Below are 27883 nucleotides of genomic sequence, written 5' to 3'. Positions count from 1 at the left end.
TCAGTATTGGTGCCTCCCTATATGTAACTAATGAAAACAACTATTTGTTTCTTAAAAGTATAATGAAATTGTTAACACATTTATAGATACAGAATTAATGTAACATGTTTAGGGTCACTCAGTAATAAGGACTGACATTCCAAGGTATTAGTTTCTATGTGACAGTGTTTGACTGTTAAAAGATGTTCACAGTAAAACAACAGTAACAACACTATTTGGTTTTGTTAACAAGACAAATATATTATGCATACCAACAACATTTTGGTTTAATTTGTGAATATTTTAGTGCATAAAACTTCTTCCCACAATACAAGGATGTGACCAGAATTTTAAAATACAACATTGGTGAGCAAATTAAATTCATATCCTTGAGCAGTATGGGCAAAATAACATCCGGAATATGTTAAGTTTTGACCTACCATATGTTTACTACATTTTTAATTTTAGCTTTTTCATGTATTCATTCATTGTTTGGTAATATTATAATATTTTACATGGCATTCCAAAATCTTCAAAACTGGCAGTTGAAGATATGATTAAAAACTTGGTGGTTACAATGGTAAAAAATGGCCAGGCTATAAAAAATAATTTCATACTTACATTGGTTTCACAGTACAGTTGAATCTCTTGAGAAGACTATTGAAAGAAATTAATTACCTAATCAAACTGGCAGGGCTTATTTACATTTTTATTTAAATTTTTTTATTATTTTACTAAGGAAAATTTCTACTGGTTTATTCCAGAATAGGTCACTGGAATGATTAGTTACAGCACCTATCAATAATGAAACCAATGCTTAGCAAACAAAGCTGACATCATTTATATTATTATCTCTTTCCGACTTTATTTTCAAAGATGTTTTAGGTTATTTTTATTTTGTAACCATTTTTTTATTACTAAGTTGAATTATATTTATATTTTCACCATACAAAAGTTAATTTGGCCCAGTGGCAAAGGTACTGGTCTTTAAACCACAAGTAGCCAAACAAATCTTCACCTTTAACTCAAACTTTGTGGCTATGAGCAAGTAACTTGCATTTCTTTTGCTTTTTCTTAAACTTCTGTTCTATATCTCACTACTTGTAAAGCACCTTAGAATTAATCTGAGTGTAGAAAGTAGTTCCATTGAATACAGGGTGTCCCATAAAAGCATACATGATTTGAATGATTATAAAAATATAATGTTTATTAAGACAAAACTGCAACTGGTGCCATTTATTTGAACTTGCTGCAAGAATCTGACATGCCACGCATTCGAGAGGAGTTTGGGGATGAAGACCAGTTTTATTCCCAGCAGGATGGACCACCTCCCCACTACCATTATGATGTGAGGGTCTATCTGCCAAACAAATGGACTGGGCAAAGAGATAGCCCTCACATTCACCTGACCTCATGGCAATTAATTTTTTTTTTTTTTTTATGGGGTCATGTCAAACATAAGGTTTAGCTCACAAAGCCACAATAATTGTTTAAATGAAAACAGTCAATGAAAGAAATGCAAAGAGTAGATGACAAAGTAGAACGTCATAAAGAATTCAAAAGCGTTGGCGCAATACATATACAGAGTAGATGAGAGATAATGGAAGTAGTAAAATTCTAAAGTCTCAAAACAATGATAGTAAAGATCACTTTTACGCAAACAAACAGAAATGATTACTAGGTGAAATAACGGAACACCGAAAGGAGATCAAATATATATCCACGTACGCAAGCGGCAGAGGCGCGAAGAGGCTGCCGCATAGCACAGGCCAGGGGGGTTGGCGAGCAAAGCGAGCAGGGGGCGAAGCCCCCTAGTTCAACATTATGAAAATGTTGATCATGGAATAGAGGTACAAAAGGGATCTAAAAACTAACCACAATATTTATATAGTACCTGTATATATAAATAGTAACACAATGCCAAAATTAATCTGAGGAAACACCAATAACCTTTTCTTAATAAATGAATGTCAGTTACTGAATTCAAAAAAGGCTTTAAAAAAAATTTGAATTTGAACATTCCAATTGGGACATTCTTGTGACAGCTTTATTACATCATACCACCCACTTAAACATGCTTAATAGTGAGCAGAGTCAAAGAAGCCTGGAGCATACCCCAACATGCATCGGGCACAAGGATGGAACAATCCCTGAACAGGGCACCAGTCCATCATAGGGTGAACACATGCACATACCACACACACACTAATACCAATTTAGCATAGCCAGTCTACCTAACCTGCATATCTTTGGACTGTGGGAGGAAACCGGACCACCCAGAATGCACCCACATGGTCACAGAGAGAAAATAAAAACTCCACAGAAAGAAGACCTGGTCTCCTTACTGTGAGACAGCAGTGCTACCACAGCATATTATGCAACAAATAAACCAAAACAAAAATGTCCTGAAATGTAATATTATCACAACAAGCATAACAGCACTTGACATAAGGGTAAATATAGGTTATTTATAATTACATTTTAGGGAGCAATTTGCAAAGATCACAGGTACATCTCACTCAGCCTGAAAGTTGTATATGCCAGTATGTCAAAAAAAGCAATGGCACCTCAGCATGGTAATTTGGAAAACTAGGGGGCTCTGCCCCCTGCTCACTTCACTCACCAACCCCTGGGTTTGGTTTACCGGATATAAAATTGAAAAAGATTGTTAGTTTCATGGCAATTGTTGCATATGCATTATTTTCACTTTTACTTTACAACTTTTGTAAAAACAATACTTGTCCTTTATTTACAGCCCGAGTGTGGCTACATCTCTTTTTCGCAGGACATATAATGCTGCTCGCGTTGTGAAGGGGGTGCGGCTGAACGCACATTAAGGAGAAGCAGTCGGTTAATCTGCTTGCTTTCTGCTGCTGGTGAGCTGCGTGTTCTGCTTGTCGATTGTCGTTGTTTTAAAAACTGGGAGCACATAAAGTGTGTCTGCCAACAGCAATCCAAAAACTGCTAGGTTAGATGTCCATGGACTTGTTTTAAATGATGTCTCACTGCCTTGTCTCACGTGACGTTGTAAAAAAAATACTTGTCCTTTATTTCTGGCCCCAGGCGTGGTTAAATCTCTTTCTTGCAGGACGTATAAGGCCGGAGTTATACTTCACGCGACGCGACGCATGCTGCAGCGGACGCTCCTGCTACGCAAGCATTGTAGTGTTTATACTCGCGCGCGTATTTACGTAAATCTGGAGGAATCCACCAGGTGGCAGTGCGAGATATTATCGCGGTGAGAACAGGTTCAGCTTCTCTGTGTTGTGAATTGCCTAAAACACCTATTAAAATCCGATAACACCTTACCGCAATATCTCTGAAAAGGATGTTTATTGATTAAATCCATAAATCCAGGGATGTATGTGTCCATTCCAGGAAGCATTGGGCACGAGTGAGAAACAGTCCCTTGACGAGGTCTCAGCTCATCGCAAGGTGAATACAAGCACACACATACACTAGCATCATTTTAGCGGCACCAAATCCCCAAATCTGCATATCTTTGGAAGGAATTGTAATTATTCCCCCTTGTGTGTATTTATTAACAGTATTCATTATTTAAATGAAATTATATGTAAAATGTAACATACACATTTTAATGCATTTCATCATGAAAGTGATATCAAGTATAAATCTAAAGATTCTAAATGTGCAGAGAGTTGGAATATCATACATTTAATTTGTTCTGTTTGGCGATCTATTGCTGCTTTCCGCTGCTGAAGCAAAATGCCGACATACACATGCATTTGTGGTGCTTTTATATTCAAGCGTCGCATATTCCCGATCGTAATGACACGATACATTTTAAAAGTTTCACATACCATCTTTTGTGCCATCTATTTTTTATTGTTTTACTTTACCTGCTGTCAGGTCCAAGAAGCTCGTAGCAATTAAAAACTGGGATGACGTTTACGACCGTCTGCTTTAATGATAAAGTAAACTACGAGGTTAAAGTGGACATTTCGAGATTAAAGCCGAAATTTCCACTTTAATCACAAAATACACGTTTTCACTGTGTCCTTTATTTTTTTCTCAGTGGCTCAAATATAACGCTATACATTATGTTGCTGTTGTTAAGTTGCAAAAATTAAAAAATAAAAAAGACATATATAAATGACACGATACATTTTAAAAGTCTCACATACCATCTTTTGTGCCGTCTCTTTTTTTATTTTTTTTTGCAACTTCACATCAGCTACATAATGTATAGCGCTGTATTTGAGCCATTCATCAGACAGCAAAGTGCGCACATCGATCCCCGAAGGATCCCCATAGAGGCTTGCTGTCACATGTAGATAGTAAACAGAGACTCTGACGTCACGTTCTGACTTTTAGCGCACTGCGCCCCCCGACTTTTTGCTGGTACTGCAACTTCGCGCCGCGCGTCGCGTTAATTTCCGAGGACCTGCTCAGAGGACGCGTGAAATGAACGCTGGGAGCGCGTGGCAGCCATGATGCGGGCGCGTACGCGTTCTGAGCGTGAAGTATAAATGAGCCCTAACGCTACTTGTGCTGTCAGGGAGGGATGGGGGTAGCGGCTGAACACATGCTAAGGAGATGCCAATTGGATTATCTGCTGTCTTTCTGCTGCTGTTGCTGCTGTTGCTGCTGTCGTGTTGTCCGTTGATCATTTTAAAGTCTGTACAGCAGCTGTCCTTTTGCCACTTCGCATCTCTGCCGCTTGTGTTATGAAGGGGGGGTCAGGGTGGCTGAACGCACGCAAGGAGAAGCGGTCGGATCATCTGCTGGGTTTCTGCTGCTGGCGAGCTGCGTGTTTTGCTTGTCATTGTTTTAAGAGCTGGGAGCAAGTTAAACAGTCTCTTGTGGGACTTCAAATTGTCTTCTGAGAAGATCATGTCTCATCTCCCTAATCTCCCTCCAAAGATTTTTTTTAATAATAGAAACAATTAGTTCTACATGTTATAATTCACAGTGCCCACATCTTTGTCTACATACAGAGAAATATCGGCCACAGCTGCACACCATAATATGCCTCACATTTCCATATATTGTATCGATAACTAGCTATTACAGATGTCATCAAAAATAGAGAAATAATGAGCAAGGGTAAATCCTGGGTAAGAACATTCCACTTCTACAACTGATTACAATTTAACAGAAACTCTGGCCTGTTCAAGGACAACATATAACACATAATAGACTTTGCCACACAAAAAGTTTACTAGGAAACATTATTTGCAAAATAATTAAAGAAGAAGATCTAATACAATGGTTGGCCATTAGTCACATTCTGCACGTAGAAGTATTCTATATGACAGAACAATCAATGATCATTTCGACAGCATTCAACACTGGGACACGTATCAAGTTTAGGCTCAATAAAACAGTCAGAGTTGCTGAAACCAGAATGATTTTTTTGGCCATGTGAGTGCCATTATAACTATGGGTGGTATTTCTTTTTTCATTTTAAGGCAGAATCACTGATAGTTTATGCTACATGTCAAGTATCCTTGTACTGTATTAAAATCATCTTTGTCGCCAGCTGATTTCAATATGCGTCAAATTCAGACTACTACTGCAAATCAAATTCAGATTTATAATACAGTACAATACAGTTTATTTTTGTATAGCCCAAATCACACAAGATTCACACAAGTTCCTTAATATAATAGTGAGATAATACGAAAAAAAATCTACCATTTTGTTTTGTAACCAAATGCATTTATGCCAGTATTATGTCATTGCTATGTCTTGGAAGGTGGTGGTGGATTTTAGGCCTCTCATGGACCCCATGATCATCAGAGGTGACTGTGTGCAGAGGGTGCAGACCTATAAATACCTGGGAGTGCAGCTGGATGATAAATTGGACTGGACTGCCTATACTGATGCTCTGTGTAAGAAATGACAGAGCCAACTATACTTGCTTAGAAGGCTGGCGTCCTTCAACATCAGCAATAACATGCTGCAGATGTTCTATCAGACGGTTGTGGTGAGCGCCCTCTTCTAAGCAGTGGTGTGCTGGGGAGGCAGCATAAAGAAGAAGGATGCCTCACGCCTGGACAAACTGGTGAGGAAGGCAGAGTCTGTTGTAGGCACGGAGCTGGACAGTTTGACATCCGTGGCAGAGTGACGGGCGCTGAGCAGACTCCTGTCAACCATGGAGAATTCACTGCATCCACTGAACAGGATCATCTCCAGACAGAGCAGCAGCTTCAGCAACAGACCGCTGTCACCATCCTGCTCCACTGACAGACTGAGGAGATCGTTCCTCCCCCACACCATGCGACTCTTCAATTCCACCCGGGGGGTAAACGTTAACATTATACAAAGTTATTGTCTGTCTGTTATACCTTCATTGTTATCACTCTTTAATTTAATATTGTTCTTTACCAGTATGCTGCTGCTGGAGTATGTGAATTTCCACTTGAGATTAATAAATTATCTAACTATCTGTCTATCTGGACATACTGCATGCTGGGCTACCTTGGAAGCAAGGAGCCAGGCTGAACATGTTGACTTCTTTTAGGATTGCCACACAATGTTATGATAATGTTATTTAGTTAGTATGCCTCGTTTGAACTGCTAGAGGTGTTGCAAAATGTCAGACACAGTGACAAAAAGACAGAATTTTGGTTTTATATAAAGTCATTTAAATACATCTATATATCCTTTCCACACAAAATAAACTGTGTATGTTAGCCAAAGTGGACACAATAATCTAAATCAGTACCAACACCATGAAATCAATACATTTCTTTTCGACCTGCAACAAACCTAAACTAAACACCTTATTCACTAAGGTCATGCTACTAAGCTATTGTATCAAAACACTTGAGAAAGGAGTGGCCAATAACCAGAGGATCCGTTATACCAGATAAAATTCTTCTTGTCGTATGGATTTAAAAAAAAAAAAAAGTTTTACCAATATGCTATAAATTAGTGGACAATTAACAAAATTGTTTCAATGTAAAACATGTCTTATCACAAAACATGCAAGTCTGTGCATGCAAAAAGAAATGGAAAATGCTGGGGTATTAGTGTCTCAAATGTGCTGTCTCTCTGAATTTGTGTAATAAGGGAGACAACTCCTGAGCAGTGTACAGTTCATCTTGATTGGAAGGTCAATGCTGCCTCTGGCCAGTGCAACTATGCATTGCATTAAACATGCTTCCCAATGCATGTATGCATAAAACAGATGATTTGAAACAGGAAGAGAGGTTGGGAGGATCTTTTTTCTGCTTGACAGTAGCAGCATAAGGGATTGAGTGTGAAGAAGTTGTGCTTTCTTCAGTTCAAAGTAGAGAGGTGAATACTTGCTATCAAGTTCAATTGAGTAGCAGAGAGTTTACAACCTTTTTGACAGACAAAAGGGGTGATTATGTGCAAAATGAATCATTAACAAGTATTATTTGTTAAAAAAATAATTCATTTCAAAGATATGCAAATACACTACACACATATCCTCTGAAATCATAATTTTTCATTTCATTTTCAGTTAGAGGATTGGTACAGAATTTTTTTCAAAACCTGGCAGGAACTAATCAATAATATTTTAGAATAAGCTCTTAAAGCACCGAGGAAGCAGTTCTTTCCGCATTTCTTTTTCTTCTCCATTCATCTCTATTGCCCTTTTAAACTAATCAATTTAGGTATGTTTACAAGCTTTAAGTTTTACTCCATTGGCCATGCTCTCTTTCTTAGGGGTGGGGGTTAAGTTGTTTTCATCCTATTTTTTTTTTGTAAAAATTGATCTATTTGCATGGAATGACTACAATAAAACTAATAAAATAAAAATAATAATAATAATAATAATAATTTTTCATTATACCGAGATGTGCATATTTTGTCAATACCATCGACTCATACCTTGAACTCAAGTCTGGAGATCTCTCTTTGTGGAAGATCTTATTATATTGGTATAAATTTCCTCAATGAAATGTAGGTTTTCCCACAGTAAAAAGATAAATGCTATAAAGGAAGAAAAAACAAGGGACAACTTTTTTTTATTTTTTCCCCTCTTGGAAAACACTGGTCATGCCCTGAAGGTAGGAGACTTTATTGTTAATAACAGCTACAGTCACAAAAGATTCTTCTCTCCAATACTACACATGAAAAAAGGAAGACAAGGGCTAAAGTTGTATGATTTACAAAAGGCAGAAACGATTTATACAAAAAACTCTATGATTACAAAAAATCATTCAAAAAGTCTGGAAAAGTAACAATTGTGACCCAGGGAAGCATTGTTTTTGTGGAACAATTAAGAAAACCAAAAAAACAGGTAGATAGTGTTATCTAGCGGATAAGCGTTTCGTCTGTAAGGGAAGTGGGTGCCAGATTAATTCCCAATACTGACTCACTGTTTGGCCCTAGAAAAGGTTAAACTGTATATAAGAAAATGATTTAAAAATCCTGCACGCTTGGAAAGTGAATTGGAATGGTGCTTAATAAAATAAAGCGCTTTCAGAATGGAAATGGGTTATGCTGAGCAACACTGTTTTGTATTCCGCTCACCTTAAAGGAATACTCCACCTAAATACAATATTTTATATGTTACTTACTCCATGTAATTCATAGAGATGGCCAAGAAAAAATGTAATCTCTTGTTTTCATGAAGATCATAGATAAAAAAATTTCTGATAGAATAGACGACTATTGTGACCAATGCTGGACAATCTTTTTGCCATTATGAATTGGTGAATGGGGTATAAACTTCCATAAATATGTAATATTTTGAAATTTGAAAAAAATGTAAATTAAAATGTACCCTGAAAAGAAAAAATAGTTTAACGGAATTACCATATAAGAATTTAAAAATTTTAAAACATTATATTACATTTTACATGAAGTCAGAGTTGGAGTCGGCACATTGTTATCAACTCCTACTATGACTCCAGTAACCCAATAATTGCTTCCAAATCTGAATTCGACTCTGCCATATAATGTTAAATCATTCGGTTGTATGTTAACAATGTCCCATTCCCATGGATTTTTATTAAAACATGGTTAAATAAACCACTTCTGGTAAAGTACTCTTGTGAACTCAAATGGAATGCACTCAGGCACAATTTAGCGTAGGAACTGGAGACCTATCTCCCCACCATTTTATTCATTCATCGTAATATTAATAAAGTGTGCACTGAAACATAACTAAAATTTAAAAGTTAAAAGAAAAGTGAGTGAAAATATTTTTAGAGAAAGAATAAGCCTCTGACTTGTGCATATCCAAGATGCTTTAACATACAGAAGGTCAAGTCACCCATGCAGTTTCAGAGACAGACGCTAAATAATCCTGAGCAGGGTTGCCAAATTCCTAAAACTTGTATAGCCTAGTGACTGCTTAAAAATAGAAAAGTTGCCCAAAAAATAGCCCAATACCTGAAGTAGACAAAATGACACACCAGAAAGTGGCCGGCAGTGTCAAAGAGAGAGGGTTAGGTATATACCACAGCCTGCTGTCGGAGAGGGGTCCCACTTTGAGATAGTTCAAAGTGATAGAATGGTTATATATCATCACACAACAAGGTGAAGGGGATGTTAGAATAGTAAACAATATAATACAATGCAAATATCAGAGGGTGCCAGATGGATGAAAAACATGGTAAATATTAATTGGGGAAGGGGTTATAAAATATCCCAGAATACTGCATTTGTGTAAAAAAAAGTAGCCCAAAAACACAATCTGCAAAAGCCCATTTTTCCTCACAGATGACAATAGCCCAATTGGGAAGAATACCATGAACCTGGCAACACTGAGAGGGACTCCAATTGCCTATATGAATATAAATATAACAGGAGGCAGGTCTACAGTTTAGATGCCCTTTCACATCCAAGCGTGTTCCATTTTTGTTCACAAGAGCGTTTTTCCAGAAGTGGTATATTTATCAGTTTTTTAGCAAAAAGGGCATGTGTTTTGCATGTTTTCAGCATAATGTAGAATATGCAAAGAAAGGTCTTTTTTTTTTGTTTCTTTTCATTGATGTTTTTCACATCATGTGCGATGTCCAGCGTCGGTCATTATTGGCTCCCATTCTCTCAGAAACTTTGTTATGTCCTATCGCCACAAAAACATGAGAATAAACTTTTTCCTCAGTCACACGGGGTAACATTAAAAATACAATTTAGTATTACTTTAATGTATTAAAAATTTTGCACGTGTTTATTGTTTGACTAATATCTGCTCATTATGAACCAATGGTCTTTATTGATTTGAAGCTTTTATTAACCAAGTGTCAATAATAGTATTACTCAAGCATCCAAGAGATAATATTAATCAATCAATTGCTCTCTGTTCTATGCATCCCCATTAATAGAGAGCACAATCTTAAGACACAGCAAAAGCACCATTTAAATACCCTGTTAACTTACTGTATTAACACCGTATTATAAAGCTATCGAATTACTGCAAAATAACTACAACGCGGGCCATGCAAACGGTTAGGATTTCAAAGTTTGTAAAAAAAAAAAGATTCATTGCTTCTTAAGTTTACATTCGTCAAACAATGTACACAATAGAAATAATTTTCTACAAAGCTGTAAACATTTCTTACATGAATGCCCACTTTTAAACTACTACTGAAATGCTTGCATGTATGCGATCCGAGAAAGTGGGAAAAAGTCAATTAACAAAGGGAATAGCCAATGGTAAACAAAACGTTTTGCACAAAATCAAAGCATACATTTGAATTCTAATACGTACATGTTCAAAGTATATTTTACGTAAAATACAGAGAGTGCGCTAATCGGGTGGTTGTCAGTAAATAAATGGGTTTTGTAAGAGGATCTGCACGCAAAAGCAGTGCGCGATCTCACGTAGCCAGATTTGGGAACCAGAGAAAAGAAACCGAGCGAGCCCCTCGCTGCACTCCATTCAATCGGCGTGCGCGACAATCGCCAGGCTCGTCTGAGGTTGCAACTAACGCAAAGCGAAAAAAAGTGAGCCCTAATCCACCCTGAAAGATTTCTCTAACATGCGTAATCAAGCACTACACGGGTCGAATTTCAACTAAAGCCAAGAAAGCGAGAATACTGGAAATTCGTTCCGATCGCGATCCCCGTTCGGAGCAAAGCAGTAGCTGCACGTTGGTGATCGGAGGAGGGGGAGAAAAGGAGTCCCACTGCTTCTTTTTTGTTTGCTCTCTAAACGGAAAAACCAACGCCGAAAACCACAAGAAAACCCCCTATCTCTTTTTTCTGAAACGCTCCACCACCCCTCCTCCTCCTTCTGCTCTGCGCGTAAGTGAGTAACGCTGACCTGACTTTTGGATAGTAAAGCATCAGCATCGCTCTCACACTGACACGTTCCCCGAAAAGCTAATGCTCACCAAACGGGCAGCTTCTGCCCAGGTGCGATCCTTCTTCTTCCGTTTGTCCTTCATCTCTGAATTTCATGGGGAAAGCCGCGGTGTGGGTGAGGTTTTAGACAGCAGGGACACGGAGACAATGACACACTGACATACTGACACACACAATACCGTCCCCGGGATCTTACTGCAGCAGCTGACAGCTGGGAACAACAATACGCCCTGACGTCACCCGGGGAAACAGACAACATTCTCACTACACACGGGCGTGCTCTCGCGAGGACCACGTCCTGCGCCAGCGCGAGAGGACGACAAAGGAGCGTTGTGCTCTTAAAGGGGTAGGCGCCGCCGTCACGTAAAGCCTTTGGCGCTCCGCTGTGCGCTGCCTACTCTTCAAAGTCTCTGCGCTCCACGTTCGCAAGGAAGATGTGAGGTGACTTTCCCAGAACGGGTAACTGGGCCTCTGTCCGCTGCTTTGACATCGCATGTTGTGTAATACGATGCCTTACAGTTCTGCTTTAAAATTCCAGAAAGCTGGAAGGTTTCGTGTTCAGAGCAAACTTTCTAACACTTCTAAAAATGCTGTATCTTACGAAAAAATAGTCAAGAGACTGGATGTAGTTATTCAAATCCATGAAAGGCACATATAAAGCGAGGCTGTGAATTCCATAAAGTTAGTTTAATAAAGTAACACTTTTTATATTCATTGATCTTCAAAGAAATAGACAATAATTATAAAACAAAGCATTTAGTTAATTAAAGTAACACTTTTTACATTCTTTTCAAAGAAATCTGAGAACAATTATAAAATAAGACAATGAATTCAATAATTTAACACTTAATATTCACAGTCAGAAGATCTTAAAAGACGTCAGACTACAGTCAAGTATGTGCAGTATCTACATTTTTTTATATAGCACATTTTTATACAAATAATGTAGCTCAAAGTGCTTTACATAATAATAATAATACATTTTATTTATATAGTGCCTTTCCCATGATCAAGGCACTTCACAGAGTTTTAGAGAGAATAGCAGGGTATACAGTATATAGCATTGTACAAACCAAATAAATAAATAAAGAAGATTAAGACAGTAAATTCAGAGAAAAGTCTAACAGACAACATAATTGATGGTCTAGCACACACACATACAGGTTATATGAGCATCTTGACAGAGATGTAAACTGAGAGAAGGGTAATTAAGTCAAGTAGAGCTAAAAGCCTTCCTGAACGGATGAGTTTTAAGTTGTTTTTTAAAAGAATTCATGGAGTCAGCTGACCTGATTAATTTTGGTAGGTCATTCCAGAGTCTGGGCGCTATACAGCTGAAGGCCCTGTCACCCATGGAGTGTAGATTAGTGTGAGGCACAACAAGATTGTCAGAATCAGAGGACCTTAGTGGGTAAGCAGGCACATAGTGATGGAGAAGGTCACTGATGTAGTTTGGTGCAAGGTTATTTAAGGCTTTGTAGGTTATTAGTAGGATTTTTTATTCGATTCTGTAAGACACAGGGAGCCAGTGAAGACGGAGCGGGATGGGTGTGATGTGCTTACTGCTGCTGGTTCGAGTAAGGACTCTTGCGGCCAAGTTTTGAATAAGCTGGAGCTGTGATATAAGATTAGAAGAGGCACCTGCCAACAGCAAGTTACAATAATCGATGCATGATGTGATAAAAGCATGGACAAGTTTCTCAGCATTAGAAAAGGAGAGGAAGGAGCGAACACAGGATATGTTACGGAGGTGAAAGTAAGAAAGTTTCTTAATGTGATTTATGTGGGTGGAGTAAGAAAGGGAGGAATCAAAAATGACACCAAGATTCTTTGCAGTAGAGGCAGGTCTGATGAGATCACCGCCAAGATGGACTGGGAAAGAGCTCATTTTATTAAGCTGCATTTTAGTCCCAATTTGTAGGAGTTCAGTTTTGTTTCAATTTAATTTTAAGGAGTTCTGCTCCATCCAGGTTTTAATTTCACTAAGGCAGGTTGTGAGCTGAGAAAGCTCTGATGAAGTTCCACTTTTAACATTGAAGTAGAGTTGAGTTTCGTCTGCATAAAAATGATAGCCCAGTCCATAGCTACGAATGATATGGCCAAGGGGAAGCATATAAATACAGAAGAGAAGAGGGCCGAGGACAGAGCCCTGAGAAACTCCTTGTGTGACTGGCGCCGAGCTGGATATGCTGTTGCCAAGATTAAAAAACTCTTGCCTATCACTCAGATAGGACTTGAACCACTGGAGGGCAGTGCCAGAGATACCCAGCATGTTCTCCATTCTGGACAGTAGAATGTCATGTCTGACCTGAGTGTCAAATACTGCACTGGGGTCTAATAGAATTAATATGCTGATTTGTCCAGAGTCTGCTGCCATAAGCAAATCATTGGTTACCCATAGCAGAGCAGTTTCACAGCTGTGCCGCGCCCTGAAACCAGACTGAAAGGGTTCCATCAAATTATTAGTGGTTAAGTAATTAGTGATTGGGAAGCTGCAACACACTCAAGAAATTTTGACAGAAAAGGTAAGCGGGAAATAGGCCGGAAATTGTTAAGATTGACATGATATCTATCTATCTATCTATCTATCTATCTATCTATCTATCTATCTATCTATCTATCTATCTATCTATCTATGATGAAGAAAAGAGAAAAAAAGACAAAGTAACAATTAAAATAAGACAACACTAATTAACATAGAATAAGAGTAAGGTCTGATGGCCAGGGAGGACAGAAAAAACAAAAAAACTCCAGACGGCTGGAGAGAAAAAATAAAATCTGCAGGGGTTCCAGACCATGAGACCTCCCAGCCCCCTCATAACAGTAGTAATTTTAAATTGTTAAAGAATTGTTTTCAAAATTAATCAATATGTATCTCTGGTTGTGGTGGGAAAAGAGTGTTATCCAAAAAACAAAAAGCACATGCACACACGTGCAAACTCAACTGAAAGTGCCAAGATTCCAACATATGACTTTAGTTATGCGAGGCAGCCAGCACAGCACCACTGTGCCAACCTGCATCAATTGTATTATAGATAAACTAAAAAAATGTGAATGGTTATTTTTATTTGTATTCATGAACACAATAAAGCAATATAATAAGAATGTTTCCATCTCATTACATTTAAGTAAAAAAATTGGAAAAAGATTAATTAAAATTTAACAAATGACACAATTTATTTATGAATATAATATTGCTCTAAACCATTTTAACATGAAAATATTTAGTTAATTTAATATTTTTTAAATATATGTAGTGGGGGAAATAAGTATTTGATCCCCTGCTGAATTTGCAAGTTTGCTCACTTAGAAAGAAATAAACAGTCTCTAATTTTTATGGTAGTTTCATCTTAATGGTGAGAAACAGAATATCAACCAAAAATCCAGAAAAAACACATTACATAAAAGTTATAAATTGATCTGCATGTCATTGAGAGAAATAAGTATTTGATCCCCTACAACCCAACCAGGCTTCTGGCTCCCACAGATTGGCTGTGTGCCCATGTGGAACACAGATTACAATCAATCAATCAATTATAGATACTCCTGATCTCAACTCGTTATGTGTATAAAGCACACCTGTCCACAGAATCAATGTCTTCCATTCCAACCTCTCCACCACCATGGGCAAGACCAAAGAGCTGTCAAAGGATGTCAGGGACAAGATTGTTGACCTGCACAAGGCTGGAATGGTCTACAAGACCATCAGCAAGATGATGGTCCGTTTATTCGGAAATGGAAGAAGTATAAAATGACCATCAATTGCCCTCGGTCTGGAGCGCCATGCAAGATCTTGCCTCATGGGTTGAGGAAGATTATGAGAAAGGTTAGGGATAAAAACTACACGATAGGAGATTGTTAATGATCTGAAGGCAGTTGGGACCACAGTCAATAAGAACATCTTTGGTAACACACTATACCATAATAGATTGAAATCTTGTAATCCTGCAAGGTATCCCGCTCAAGAAGGCACATGTACAGGGCTGGATGTTCACTGGGAAACTTAAAAACATAACGAGGTGAGATCAGGAGTATCTGTGATTGATTGATTGTAAACTGTGTGCCCCATGGGTGCACAGCCAATCTGTGGGAGCCAGAAATCTGGCTAGGTTGTAGGGTATTAAATACTTATTTCTCTCAATAACATGCAAATCAATTTATAACTTTTATGTAGTGTGTTTTTCTGGATTTTTGTTTGATATTCTGTCTCTCTCCATTAAACTACCATAAAAATAAGAGATTGTTCATTTCTTTGTAAGTGAGCAAACTTACAAATTCAGCAGGGGATCAAATGCTTATTTCTCCCACTGTATGTAAACAAAACAACAATACATATTCATTGACTTACTGTATGTATAACGTCTCTACTTTTTGTCAATTCTTAGTTCCTGTTATCCAAAACTTAGATTTTGATGGCCAGTTGCTTGTACACTTTGTCTAGTGCACCCCTATGAATCATCCAGCAGTAGTCCACATTTCAATGTCCCTGGTTCCTTCTTTCCATGTCCCTGATATCCTGATGAAATCTTTCATGCTTCTCTTCACTCAAGACTCAGAGATTTCCACAGAAAACTTCTATATGCAAATCCAAAAGTTGAACTTTGAGACTTAGCTGTAACCTAATTCCTTAAGCTTAAGAAATGCATTTTTTCACAATTTCTTTATAATTTAGATCTTTTTTGTTACCAAAAAACTTTGAATGATATCCAAGCCTCACGATTCTGTTCATTCATCATACCATCAAATTTTTATTCAGAAATCAGTTTTGTAATATCAGGTTCGGCAAAAATACCCTGTTTCAATTTAGCCTCAAGCAAATGTTTCTGAAGTAGATAATTCCATTACAGAATGATTTGGGGCAGGAATCTTTTCAAGCAGCAGTAGTGGTGAAACAGAGGAAGCACATGTGGGAGAGATACAAATCTATTGCTGGCCACTCAAAGACACCCCCATACACTGGCCAGATTTGTTTTCCTAGTCAAAATAACAGCATGTTTTTAACTGTTAAGGGAAACCAGTGACCAATGAGGAAACCCCATGAAAAATAGTCAAACTATTTACAGATGACAGTCTAGACCAAGAAGAACTGAAGATCTCTGAGCAGTATTGCTACAACACAGCGGCACTCAGGATAAAATTAAAGTATTGATTATTGTGCATGTTTTTCCAGTTTAGTCATAATATCATCAGTGTTTGCTGAAAAAAGTCTTTATAGTTTTGTAACATTTAGTGTACAGTACAAGAAGTTTCTTTTTCCTTTACTCTTTGGGTCCATTTACTTTCTTAACTGCTTTTTACTACAGGCTGATTAGTCTTTCCTAGTATTTGACGATTCTGACCCACTAAAAAGCACATCTAAACTCATACTGGGACAATTTAGAGGTATGATTGTATCCCACTGTTTAAATTGTGGAAGGAAACTAATCTGAACAAAGAAAAAAACATACAAACAACATACAAACACTATGTAGACACCAATATGCTATCTACAGTACAAGATAAATGGTGTGTTTTCAATGCTTTCAGAAATCCCTGTCTGCAGAAATACTCATAGCATTTGTGTTTAATTATACTCTTAAAAAGCTTCCATCTGTGCCTACTAACTTAATAGATCTTAATTCAGTTAATTTCTTCATAAAATTATATAGTTGTCCCCAGTCCCTGCTTGTTTAAATTGAAACAATTGATCTCTATTTATATTCCTCATATTTTGGCACTGGTCAGCCACAGTTTACCCAGTGGTTTGAATATGGACCCCAATGCCCCAGTGCAGGGACATGGACACAGTGCTGCAAAAATGGCACCATCCTTCGGATAAGATAGAAAACTGAGGTCCTGACTCTCGGTGGTCATAAAGAATCACTGGGCATCTTTTGTAAGGGTGTTTCCAGATGTCCTAGCTAAATTGCCATCACAGCCTAGTCATTCTGTTCTCCTAATCATCCCCCATCTCTAACTGGCTAACTGTCTCTCTTACCTCTTCACCACCTAATAACTAATGTGTGGTGAGTCTACTGCTGCAGAATGGCTGTGGTTGCATCAACCAATGAGTGCTGCATATTGGTGGTGGTTCAAGTGGCCCCTCTTATCTATGTAAAGCGCTTTGAGTGTTTTGAAAAGTGCCATATAAATATCTTCTTCGTCTTGCACTTTAATCAGTTGTATTCTGTGTTTAGGCTAATCAGTCACATTATGCCATGAATTCCTTCCACTAGCAGTTCAATTCTTAGACTGCTTGTGATGCATTTTAGGAAAATCAAGATAAATACTATGTTAGAGAAAGATTTTACTGCTCAAAGGTTGAACTGGTTTATGAGACTTAACAGATATTCTTATTTATGTTTCATTTAAGAATAGACTTTGTCACAGATGTTTTGTCTTAAACTTCCTTAGAAGAAATAGCTTTAGGTTAAAAGGAGACATGAGATACAAGTGAGGTAAAAGGATTGAAAGCTGAGAACTGGGTTTAAAAAAACATGTTAGGTTTTGTGAAATCTCTTTCTAGTGTTTTTGTACATTTTGTTTAATTTTATTTATTTGGCTGATGCTTTTCTCCAAGGAGAACTTAGATATAATTGATTGAATTTAGTTTGTTTTTACCAGTAGTAGGACAGGTAGGTGAAGTGACATGCTCATGGTAACACAGTGTCAGTAGCAGGATCTTAGTACTCTAAGCATTTCACTTCATATTGTACTGTATGTATAAATGTTTATGTGACAGACAAGGAGAAAAAGAAAAGTATAGGATTGGGTTGTGCTTGTGCAGACACTGTGCTGTGTACTTGTGACATGCCCACAAGTGAAGAAACCAAATAAAATCAAGTGTGCCTTTGAAAGTGTGCCTGGCTGGGTGGCTGCTACACCCCTGTAGAGTTAACACAGAGGATTAAAGTTTTGCAAACATAGTAAAGCATGTTATTACCACAAACAACTGTCCATACATTTCACTATATATTAGTGAACACACAATTCGAGTAATTTCAAACTGCAAAACAATCAAGACACTGGCCAGAGTACAACAGTAATAAACCTGATGAATGAAGGCAATGACATTATTGTACAGTTTTAGGCACAGAAATATAATCCTAATGTATACATTTACATTTATTTGCTTGTCAGATGACTTACATAATCGAGTAACATTAGGCTAGGGCCTGTTTCATCGGCAAGTGTAATAGGACAGGTAACAAAAGTTGATTTCCACAAGTGAAACGATGTAATAACTAATGATTTGCAATCATAGATTATAATCACTAAAGCAACTAAATTTAACCAACAAATTAGCCAACAATATAAAAGTTTTTTTTTTCTCTTTGATCAATTAGATAGATATTCACAGAACTGATGGGTTTTCAATTGCTTCTTAAATACATTGAAGGAGTCAGCAGTATGGATGGAGATGGGTAGTCCATTTCACTAGGAACTGGGAACAACACAGGTAAAGAGTATGGATTGCGACTTGTTTCCATCACCAGATGCTGTTCAACAGCAGACCTGAGTAACAGAGAAGTGTCTCCATATACTCGGGTGCTGACACGTTGATTACTCTGTAGGCAAGCATCAGTGATTTGAACTTAATGTGTGCAGCTCCAGGAGCTAATGTAGTGACCTGTAGTGAGGAGTGACATGTGCCCATCTCGGCTGGTTAAATATAAGACGGACCTCTGCATTCTGAATCATCTGCAGCAGCTTGATAGCACATGTGGATACTTCTGCCAGAAGTGAGTTACAGTAGTTCAAATTCGACAAGACCAGAGACTAGACCAGAATTTGTGCTGCATACTCTGTCAGATAATGTCTGATCTTTTGGATGTTTACAGCAAAATGTGGTCAGAAAAAGATAGCTGCTCATCAATCACCACCTTGAGGTTGTGTACAGACTTGGCAGGTGTTAGTGACAGTGAGCCAAGCTGTAGGAAGATGGGGAGTTAAACAGACTGGCTGATGACAAGAAGCTCAGTTTTTGCTAGATTGAGCTGTAGACGGTGGACCTTCATCAAGGTTGACATATCAGTAAGACATCCAGAGATACCTGCTCATATCATCATACCATATTGTCCTTCGGAGGGATATAGCTGTGTATCATCGGAATAGGACTGATAAGAGAACCCATGGAATTGGATGATGGAACCCAACAACATGGTTTACAGAAAGAAAATTATAGGACCCAGCACCAATCCTTGTGGTACACCTGTGCATGTCTGGTGTGCCTTTGACAATTCTCCTCGTCAGGACACACTGTAAGATCTGCCCAAGATGTAGGACTCAAACCATCTGAGAGCATTTCCAGTGAAGCCAGTGCCAGAGAGGGTGGCATGAAGGATGTCATGGTTGACTGTGTCAAAGTCACAAGAGAGATCTTGTAGGATCTGGACTGATGAGATGTTGGTAGCTCTAGCAAGTCTTTTCTGATTGACCACTGTTAGTAGTTGACCATCTCGGTTAAGTGATTCCTCTTGAAGCCGGACTGGTTGGCATCAAGCAGTCCATTCTGTACAAGGAAGGAAGAGACCTGGTTAGAAACAGCACATTCAAGTGTTTTGGAAAGAAAGGGAAGTAGAGAGACAGGCCTGAAACTGTTAATTTGGGATGGATGGAGTGTTGTTTTTTGAGAAGTGGGGTTATCAGAGCGGGCGGCACGGTGGCGCAGTGGTAGCGCTGCTGCCTCGCAGTTAGGAGACCCGGGTTCACTTCCCAGGTCCTCCCTGCGTGGAGTTTGCATGTTCTCCCTGTGTCTGCGTGGGTTTCCTCCGGGCGCTCCAGTTTCCTCCCACAATCCAAAGACATGCAGGTTAGGTGGATTGGTGATTCTACATTGGCCCTAGTGTGTGCTTGTTGTGTGGATGTGTTTGTGTGTGTCCTGCGGTGGGTTGGCACCCTGCCCAGGATTGGTTCCTGCCTTGTGCCCTGTGTTGGCTGGGATTGGCTCCAGCAGACCCCCGTGACCCTATTCAGATTCAGCGGGTTAGAAAATGGATGGATGGATGGATGGTTATCAGAGCATGATTGAAGATGGTAGGAAATGTTCCTGAGCTGAGTGAAGTGTTAATTATGTGTATAATTGCAGGAATGAGTGAGGTGGAGATGACCTAAAGGAAATGTGAGGGGATAGGGTCAAGTGGATGGGTAATGGTGTGATTGAAAAGGAGGTTGGAAACATCACTGGCAAAGAGTGGGGAGAATGTGGAGAGCGTTGGGTGATATTTGGAAGAAGGCATAATGGGTGGCAGTGAGGGTGAGAACTCACAGCTGATGACAGCCACCCTCTCTTGAATAAAGGTGACAAAGTCATCAGCTGACAAGAAGGTTGAGGGAGAAGGTGAAGGAGGGTTAAAAAGGGAAGTAAAAGCAGAAAACAGAGAATGTGTGTCGGTATGACGGTTAATTCTAGTCTCATAAGACTTTACCTTAGTGTTGATGGTGGCAGAAGAAAATGCTGTAAGAAGGGAATGACACTTATCCAGGTCTATCTGACACTTGGACTTCCTCTATTTCCTTTCGGCTATCATGAGGTCGGTGTGCTGATTGCAGAGTGCTTCTGAAAGCCAGGGACAGGAGGGTCTTTCGTGAGCAGGCCTGGAAAAGGAAGAACAAGTATTGTCAAGACAGGAGGACAGAGTCGAGCATAGGGTGGCAGTGTTTTTGTCAAGAGAGAACTGGTCAGGAGAAGAGGAGGAGGGAGTGCAGAGGAGACTTTTGAAGAGAAATGTGTGGGAGAGTGGGGGCGGAGGTGATGGTGGAAGGATACAGTGGGGGGAGGAGAAGAGTGAGAAAAGGGAAGCAGCAGATAGAACTGAATGAAAAAGACTAATATGTTGTCATGTACAGCCAGGATGCTAACAGCCAGGATGCATTTTATGGGCATTACTTCTCCCTGGAATGCTAGAGGGCAGCCCCCCCTGGGTTACTGTGGCTCCTCAGAGTCCAGCAGCGTACACTGGGATTTGGAGTCTGTTGCAGCACTGTTGGGTTGGAAGGAATACTTCCACACCCGGAAGTGTTGCCAGAAGGAGATCACAGGACACATGGAGCTCTTCCGGGTGCTCTATAAAAGAAGCCAGGTGCCACTATTCCAAGACAAAGCTTGGTGGAGGAGGAGGAGTGGAGGCACATAACAGAGAGAGAGAAAGAGAAAGGAAGAAAAAAATAAAGTACTGTGATTTGTGCTTTAATTTGTGCTTATTGTATTGTGCTGTTAAGGGTAATGATTGGAAAGCATTCCGCTTCAAAATAAACCCATGTGCTGTGCTGAAATTTGTGCCTGGTGTCAGTCTGTGTCAGGCTTGGGTGGCTGGTGTGCCCCTTGCAGGCCACAACGTGTTAAGGAGTGATAGTTGCATTTGTGGGAGTGCAGTTGAATGAGAGAACGAGGTCAAGCAGATTGCCAGCCCGGTGAGTCGATGGGGTGTGGAGCTGCATGATGTTGAAGAAGGAAAGAAGACTGAGAAAGCCAGCAGCAGGAGGGTTGTCCAGGTGAATGTTCAGGTCCCTGAGAATTAGAAATTGACTGCCGTCATCTGGGAGGGAAGACAGCAGTCTATCCAGCTCATCAAGGAAGATCCTGAGCAAACCTGGAGGGTGCTAAACAACAACAATGGTCATGTTATTTGGAAAGAAGACAGTAGCATGGTATTCAAATTGGGTAAAATTACATACATTACCCAGAGCGGTGAATTTCCAGCTCTCAGATGTAAGAATACCTGTCACCCTCATGCCAACCACAAGAGTGTAAGGAGTGAGAGAATCTAAAAGCAGAGGAAAATGCTGTTGGTGTTTTCTGGTCAAATCCATGTCTCTGTCAGAACCACCACTTGGTGACCCCTTTGGTTGGCGAACAGCTGGAATAAAGTCTGCATCATTGACCGCAAACTGATAGCGCCACAAGCCAAAGGAGAAGAGAGTATGAAAGTGCTGACTTAATGCAGCTGACAAAGATTGTCTGGGTCTCTTCCTCTCCTGCTAAAGGGGCGTGAGAAACAACTTGTGTTAATAACAGTAATGTGTTGTTGACACATATTGAAGGACGAAATTGACAGAAAAATAAAGGAACAGTACCTTGGTCAAGAAGGAGTGTCCGTTGCCTTGTCCGGTGGACTTGCACAGGAAGACTCACAGTCTATACACAACTTGGGCTGCACACTAGCAACTGATGTCATGAAGAGATATCTTTAGGGTAAACCTTTTAACTTTGTATGAGCTCAGTAAATATTTCTCCTGCACTTTTTAGTTGTTTATGTTTAAGGTTTTCAATTATTAAAGATTTATTTTTGTTTTCATTTTGTAGAGTTATTTTGTTTTTAAAATAGTTATTATGGTTTATTGTTTAGTTTAGAATAGTCCCCACAACGTAATTTTGTTTTTTTAGGTTTGCTGCCATTTTGAGCTCCCTTTGGTATGATGAAATGGCTAGTGGATGTTTCCTGAGAGTCAAGTCAAGTGATGTAATCAATACAATGGTGTTTAAACCAATGTCAAACTCCAGACATTGTCCAAGATTCTGGATATTCTTAAAACAAAATTGTAATTAATTAGCTTCTGAAAGACTTGGGGCTCAGAATCTTTTATTATATGTTCTTTAACTATGTTGTACATTGTGGATTTTTTGTTTTTTCTTCAAATTATTTGTCATGCAATCATGAGGGCTCACAACCACATTCAGGCTATTATACAAGCATTGGTTTCAGCAGCACCTTGGTGCACTGCTCTTTCTGATTGCTCAGGTTGTTCGGCTTCATGGGTTAGTCTGGGGATCAGCCCAATTACCTTTGGGTTAAATTTGGCAGCATTGCTGAAATCCAATATCCCTCAGTAGATAATTTCAAGTAAAAGATTCTCTGTCTTTGTGTTAAAGTTAGTGTCTAAAATTGCGTGAAAATCATCCAGTTAGAGATGCTTTGGTGTTTTGATTTTTGTTCCATTGATTATTTTTTTTTGCAATCTAAACATTGGCTAGTCACAGTCTAAGTGCTCACAATAATTCTTGAAACTGTGTCCTTATCAGACTATGAGTTTTGTTCAAGATGTTGGGGTTTGATTGGGCATTTTCTTCTTTCTGTTATAGTTTAGCTAAGGTTCATCCCCTGGTTGGGGTTCCAATGCTGTTTTTTAAGTTTCTTTTGTTCATATTCCACGTTAACAGTGCTGGTGATTTAGTTTCTTTATGTAAAGGTGTATTTTCTTGAGTTCCTTGTGTTTTGTGAGTGGTCCCTGAAGAGGTGAGGCCACCTGCCCATTACTATCAAGGAACCTCCCTCAGTCATATAAAGGCTGAGGGCAACCCACAGTGCCTTACAGTTCACTCTGAATGTGCTTGTAGTGGTGAGGAGCTCTGTTGTGTGTATTGCTTTTGAACGTTTATAAAATTCTGGATTTTCAAACCTGTGCTTTGTCTTTGATTTTGCCTGTTCAATTTCAGATTGGGTCTTTGTTCGCTTAAGGGCTGTCTTTTGAAGGCTTGATCTTCTGTGTCTTTGTGTTCCTTGGGGCTTTTTCTGTTCTGCAGAGCATTTGTTAAAATAAATATTGTTATTTATAAAGAGTTTTCCTTGTCCTTTTGTGTGACTAGCCAGGGTTGGACATTTTAAATCACTGTTCAGGATTTCATGCTTAAAGACTCTCTAGTTCGTAACACTCCTGGTTTTGACCTTGGCCAGTTTCTGAGCAAGATTTTCTGTTGTTTCATATCATATTCTCATGTTTTTGAATTTCACTCTGTCTTTGGACCACATATGTTGCCTCTTCCATCTCCTGGTCTATCAAATATTTTTCTCTGTCTTTGTTTTTATTTGAAGTAGAAGAACTAAATGAAAACTAGAACCTACACCCAAACAGATGTATTTCTCCAGAATATATCACAAAGTTTGAAAATTGTTCATTTGCTTAGCAGTCTTGTGTAGTATGATGATGATGACATAAAATGCCTAGCAACATACAGCATCCTAACAACCCAAAATTCCAAAATGACAGCACTGGTGAAAATGAACACACAAAATGACTTCAGTAAAGTAATAGTAATAAATATAAACAAATGCTAATAAAAAAATATTAACAGAGCTTTGGTAGTGACAGGTTTTAAAAGTTACTCATTTTTTTCTTTTAAAAAGTTGCCCCCAGTTCTACCCTTAGTGAACATTTTGATTGTCAATGTCTTGAGATTACACAGGGTTTCCTGCTTTTACATTTTCAGATTGCGGATCTAATTTTGTTTCCAGTTTCTGGGAGGCACTGCCGTTAATCTGACGTCTAGCTACCATGTTCAGGCCAATAGGCAAATGAATTAATCAGGAGTTAAAGCAATGTCATGTCACAGTTTTAAGAGGACTGAAGTTATTTATTGCCATGAGCCAAACATTGTTAAAGTGCAATTAAATTATGTGCCCATTGGAACACATTTTATTATGTCAGGCCCAAGTGCAAATCAGTTTGTTCAAAGTCAAAGAAATATCTGAGAATGACTTTACATTACTTGAAGGAAAGCCTGTTAGCTCCACAAAATATTTGCTAACAATAAGATAACAAAACATGAACAGTTCTGCACATGCCAAATAGTCCGGCTTTGCACAAATCATCTATATGGGTTCCTTTGTTCTTTTTGATATCAAACTTGTTTTTCTCATTTTGATCTTAGATTTGAAAAGAAAGGTTACAAAATAGGACCAATAGGAATAAATCTACATTTTCACTTCTGTTGTGTAAACCATAAATAAATAAAACTTGGTCTTTGAATAGAAGTACTATACATCTTTATAACAGAGCTGTAATATAACACCATATGGTGTATTGCCTCAATTCTTTATTTATTATATTGATTTAGGGATTGCATTAAAATGAGTGAATTACTAATCATTAAGACATACCACACTGCATCTTATTCAAGTGAGATATTTTTTCTCTATCCATCTAAACAGCAAACAAAAAAGTAAAGTAATCACTCAAAGATAGTGAGATTAGCAATTGTTTGACATGTTTATTTAATTGATGCAACGTTATTGAATACCTGCCAGATTCTAAAGGACATTTGAACTGCTCCTCATTAAATGAATTGATTTTTGTCTCATTTCAACTAAAAAGGACTTCCTCTTTCATTTTTTACTAGGTAGGTTAGGATGCAGAACCATACTGAAAATGAATTTGAAAGCACAGATGAACAATGGCATGTTGCTTGTTTTTCAAGAACTCCAGTTTCAGCTTTTCTTAAGTGTTTCCTTTTCTTTTTTTTTTTACATTTATAATGGTTTTGTAGATTCACAAACACAAAGTAACCTAAAACATTGCAGAAATTAAAGCAGATAATGCAATTATTTTGGCACAGTCGATGTGTGGTCAGAGATAATTTGAACTGAATCTTAATGCCAAATGAACCTGACAGAAACAAAAAAAAAACACTGAATGCATGCAGAGAATTCCTCAAAGCCAAATAAACATTTACAAGGAGTAGTGGAAGCTGAAGCTAAAGGGCTTGATGTCTTGATGTGCTACAGAAACAAACTGCATAAGGAGCAGTTAAGTATTATGCACAATCAATCTGGTGTGTTTGATTTAGAACTTAATAGGTAAGCAGCAGGGTCTTGATAAAGAGTGTAAAACTGACTGAAAAGTAGTATGTGTCAATTAGGCAGGTGACATCTCATGACTTAATATTTTGATAGGAATATAACATTTACGCTAATGTGGTTCAGCTTGTTAGTTCTTATAGACTTTACAGTAGTTTTTCTAAAACATAATGTGAAAGGGCAATTTCCCCTCAGGCAGAAATTAAATATTTCAAATAAAAAAATAACAAGATAACATGTTAAATTTCCAAGTCTTCTTCACTGTTACGGTGAAAATTTGAAATACTGTTGATATTTATTGTGAAAACAATCTTCTTAGATTTTTGAAAAAAGGATTTGATTCTCTATTCCTTCTCCTCTCTGGAGTTTTTTTTTAACATAGAGTTCTCTTCATTATTGCTTGTGAAGATCATGGATTTCTACATTAATTACTTATAACAAGGCCTTGGGCTTTAAACCCTGAGGTTGACACTACTGACACTGTTTGAACATGAACAAGTCACTTCACCTGCCTGTGCTCCAATTGGAAAACGCTAATCATTACAAGGTACCAAAAGCAAAGAGTCAGGAACCAGGAATACTAAAGCACTTGGAATACACACACATATTTTTAGTGATATCTGAAAAGTCAGATAATGATGTGCTTAATACGCCACTTTTTATATTATCATGTGGATAATATTAACTACATGAAGCAACCAACACAGCATTGTAATAATGCCAACTCAAAATGGCAGCGCTCCTGAAACATTTAATGCTGACAAAAATGGTATGATTATTTCTATTAATTTTGGAAAATAATAATAACAAAAAACAAGTGCAATATACAATGCAGCACCTGCGAAAACCCAAAATGGAACTGGTGTGAACTAAAGGAAGCTGAAGCATGCACACAGGAGTTAAAAAAAAAATCGGGAATGCACTCCCCTCGACTTGTATACTGAGATGGAGGAAAAGGTCATCAGAACCACTTCCAGTTTTGCAATATTCCTCAAATATCATATGTCTTTGTTTCTCATCATAACTAATTGATAATATCGATACACAATCATTTATCTCTATTTATAATCAATATTTATGCTAAAATGATATTTTCGCACTTAGGAAGGTCGAAAACAATGGTGGAATCGTTTCATGATTACATATGCATTACCTTGATTGCATGCAAAGTAAAAAGACTTACAGTCACCTAAAAACATAGAAAAGTGTTAGTATTATATAATATTTGTTGCAATAAATTGCTATAGGTAAAACTGCATTTAGCTACATTTAATTATGATAATGATGGGGGAAATAAAAAAAAATCATAAAATTATATGTATTACCAGGAACATGACGGGGATGTAGCAGCTCATTGTTCCCATTACATCTTTATATTTACATGGCATGTTCAATGTTTACACGTTAATGTTAAACAGATTATGTATAAATTAAAAAAATAATAATGGTTATTGAAAGAATATACATTATATCGAATACAGCTTTTAATATAGTATACACATTTATATTTCCATGATACAAAAATTTTAGATGGTTGTTTAAATAAAATACAACTTCCTGTAGAGTAATTTTTCTCAAATTTCTTATCTGTTTGCTTTTTATCATTATAAATATCTATACCGTAGTTTAATTGAAAATTCGTGAAAGTATTCAGTTGAAGTACCACGTCCGGTTGCCAGAAATGGCCCACAAGTTGATAGGATTCCTTATTTTTGATATAAAGCAGGTGTACAAAATCTCATTGACCGAGGCCAAAGCATTTTCGAATGCTCGTGTTTACAAACAGACACACAGACAGACATAATTTCAAAAATGGTATTTTCAGAGTCAGGAATATCTAAAACATAAAGATTCATCAAGATCTCGAGGTCGAATTTTTTCACGATTCCTATACTTTCTCTATACTGTGTATACAAGAAAGTAAAGAAACAAAAAACAAAATCATAACAAGAATCTGTTATTTTGACACTTTTCTTATTAACTTTTTGCAGACTTTTTGGTTCTTTGTTTGAGCATTTGTACATTGTGTTTTTAGTTTGAAATGCATGGGTCGTTCCCTTCTTTATTTTAGTTTGTTTCTGCAGCACTCTTGTAATGTT

General features: G+C 38.0%; 1 protein-coding gene across 1 annotated transcript in view; it reads right to left on the bottom strand.

Moving 5' to 3' along the window:
* Positions 1-11476, bottom strand: part of LOC120530197 (putative Polycomb group protein ASXL3) — a 262912-nt gene extending 251436 nt beyond the window's left edge. Inside the window, exon 1 of the mRNA XM_039754458.1 lies at positions 11262-11476. Coding sequence (XP_039610392.1) covers positions 11262-11315 — 54 coding nt within the window. The 5' untranslated portion in view covers positions 11316-11476. The remainder of the gene's footprint in view (positions 1-11261) is intronic.
* Between the last annotated feature and the right edge of the window lie 16407 nt (positions 11477-27883).

Source organism: Polypterus senegalus, chromosome 5 (genome assembly GCF_016835505.1).
Source record: "Polypterus senegalus isolate Bchr_013 chromosome 5, ASM1683550v1, whole genome shotgun sequence".
Classification (NCBI taxonomy): Eukaryota; Metazoa; Chordata; class Cladistia; order Polypteriformes; family Polypteridae; genus Polypterus; species Polypterus senegalus.
Note: the sequence above shows the minus strand (reverse complement) of the source record. Positions and strands in the feature narration are given on the sequence as shown.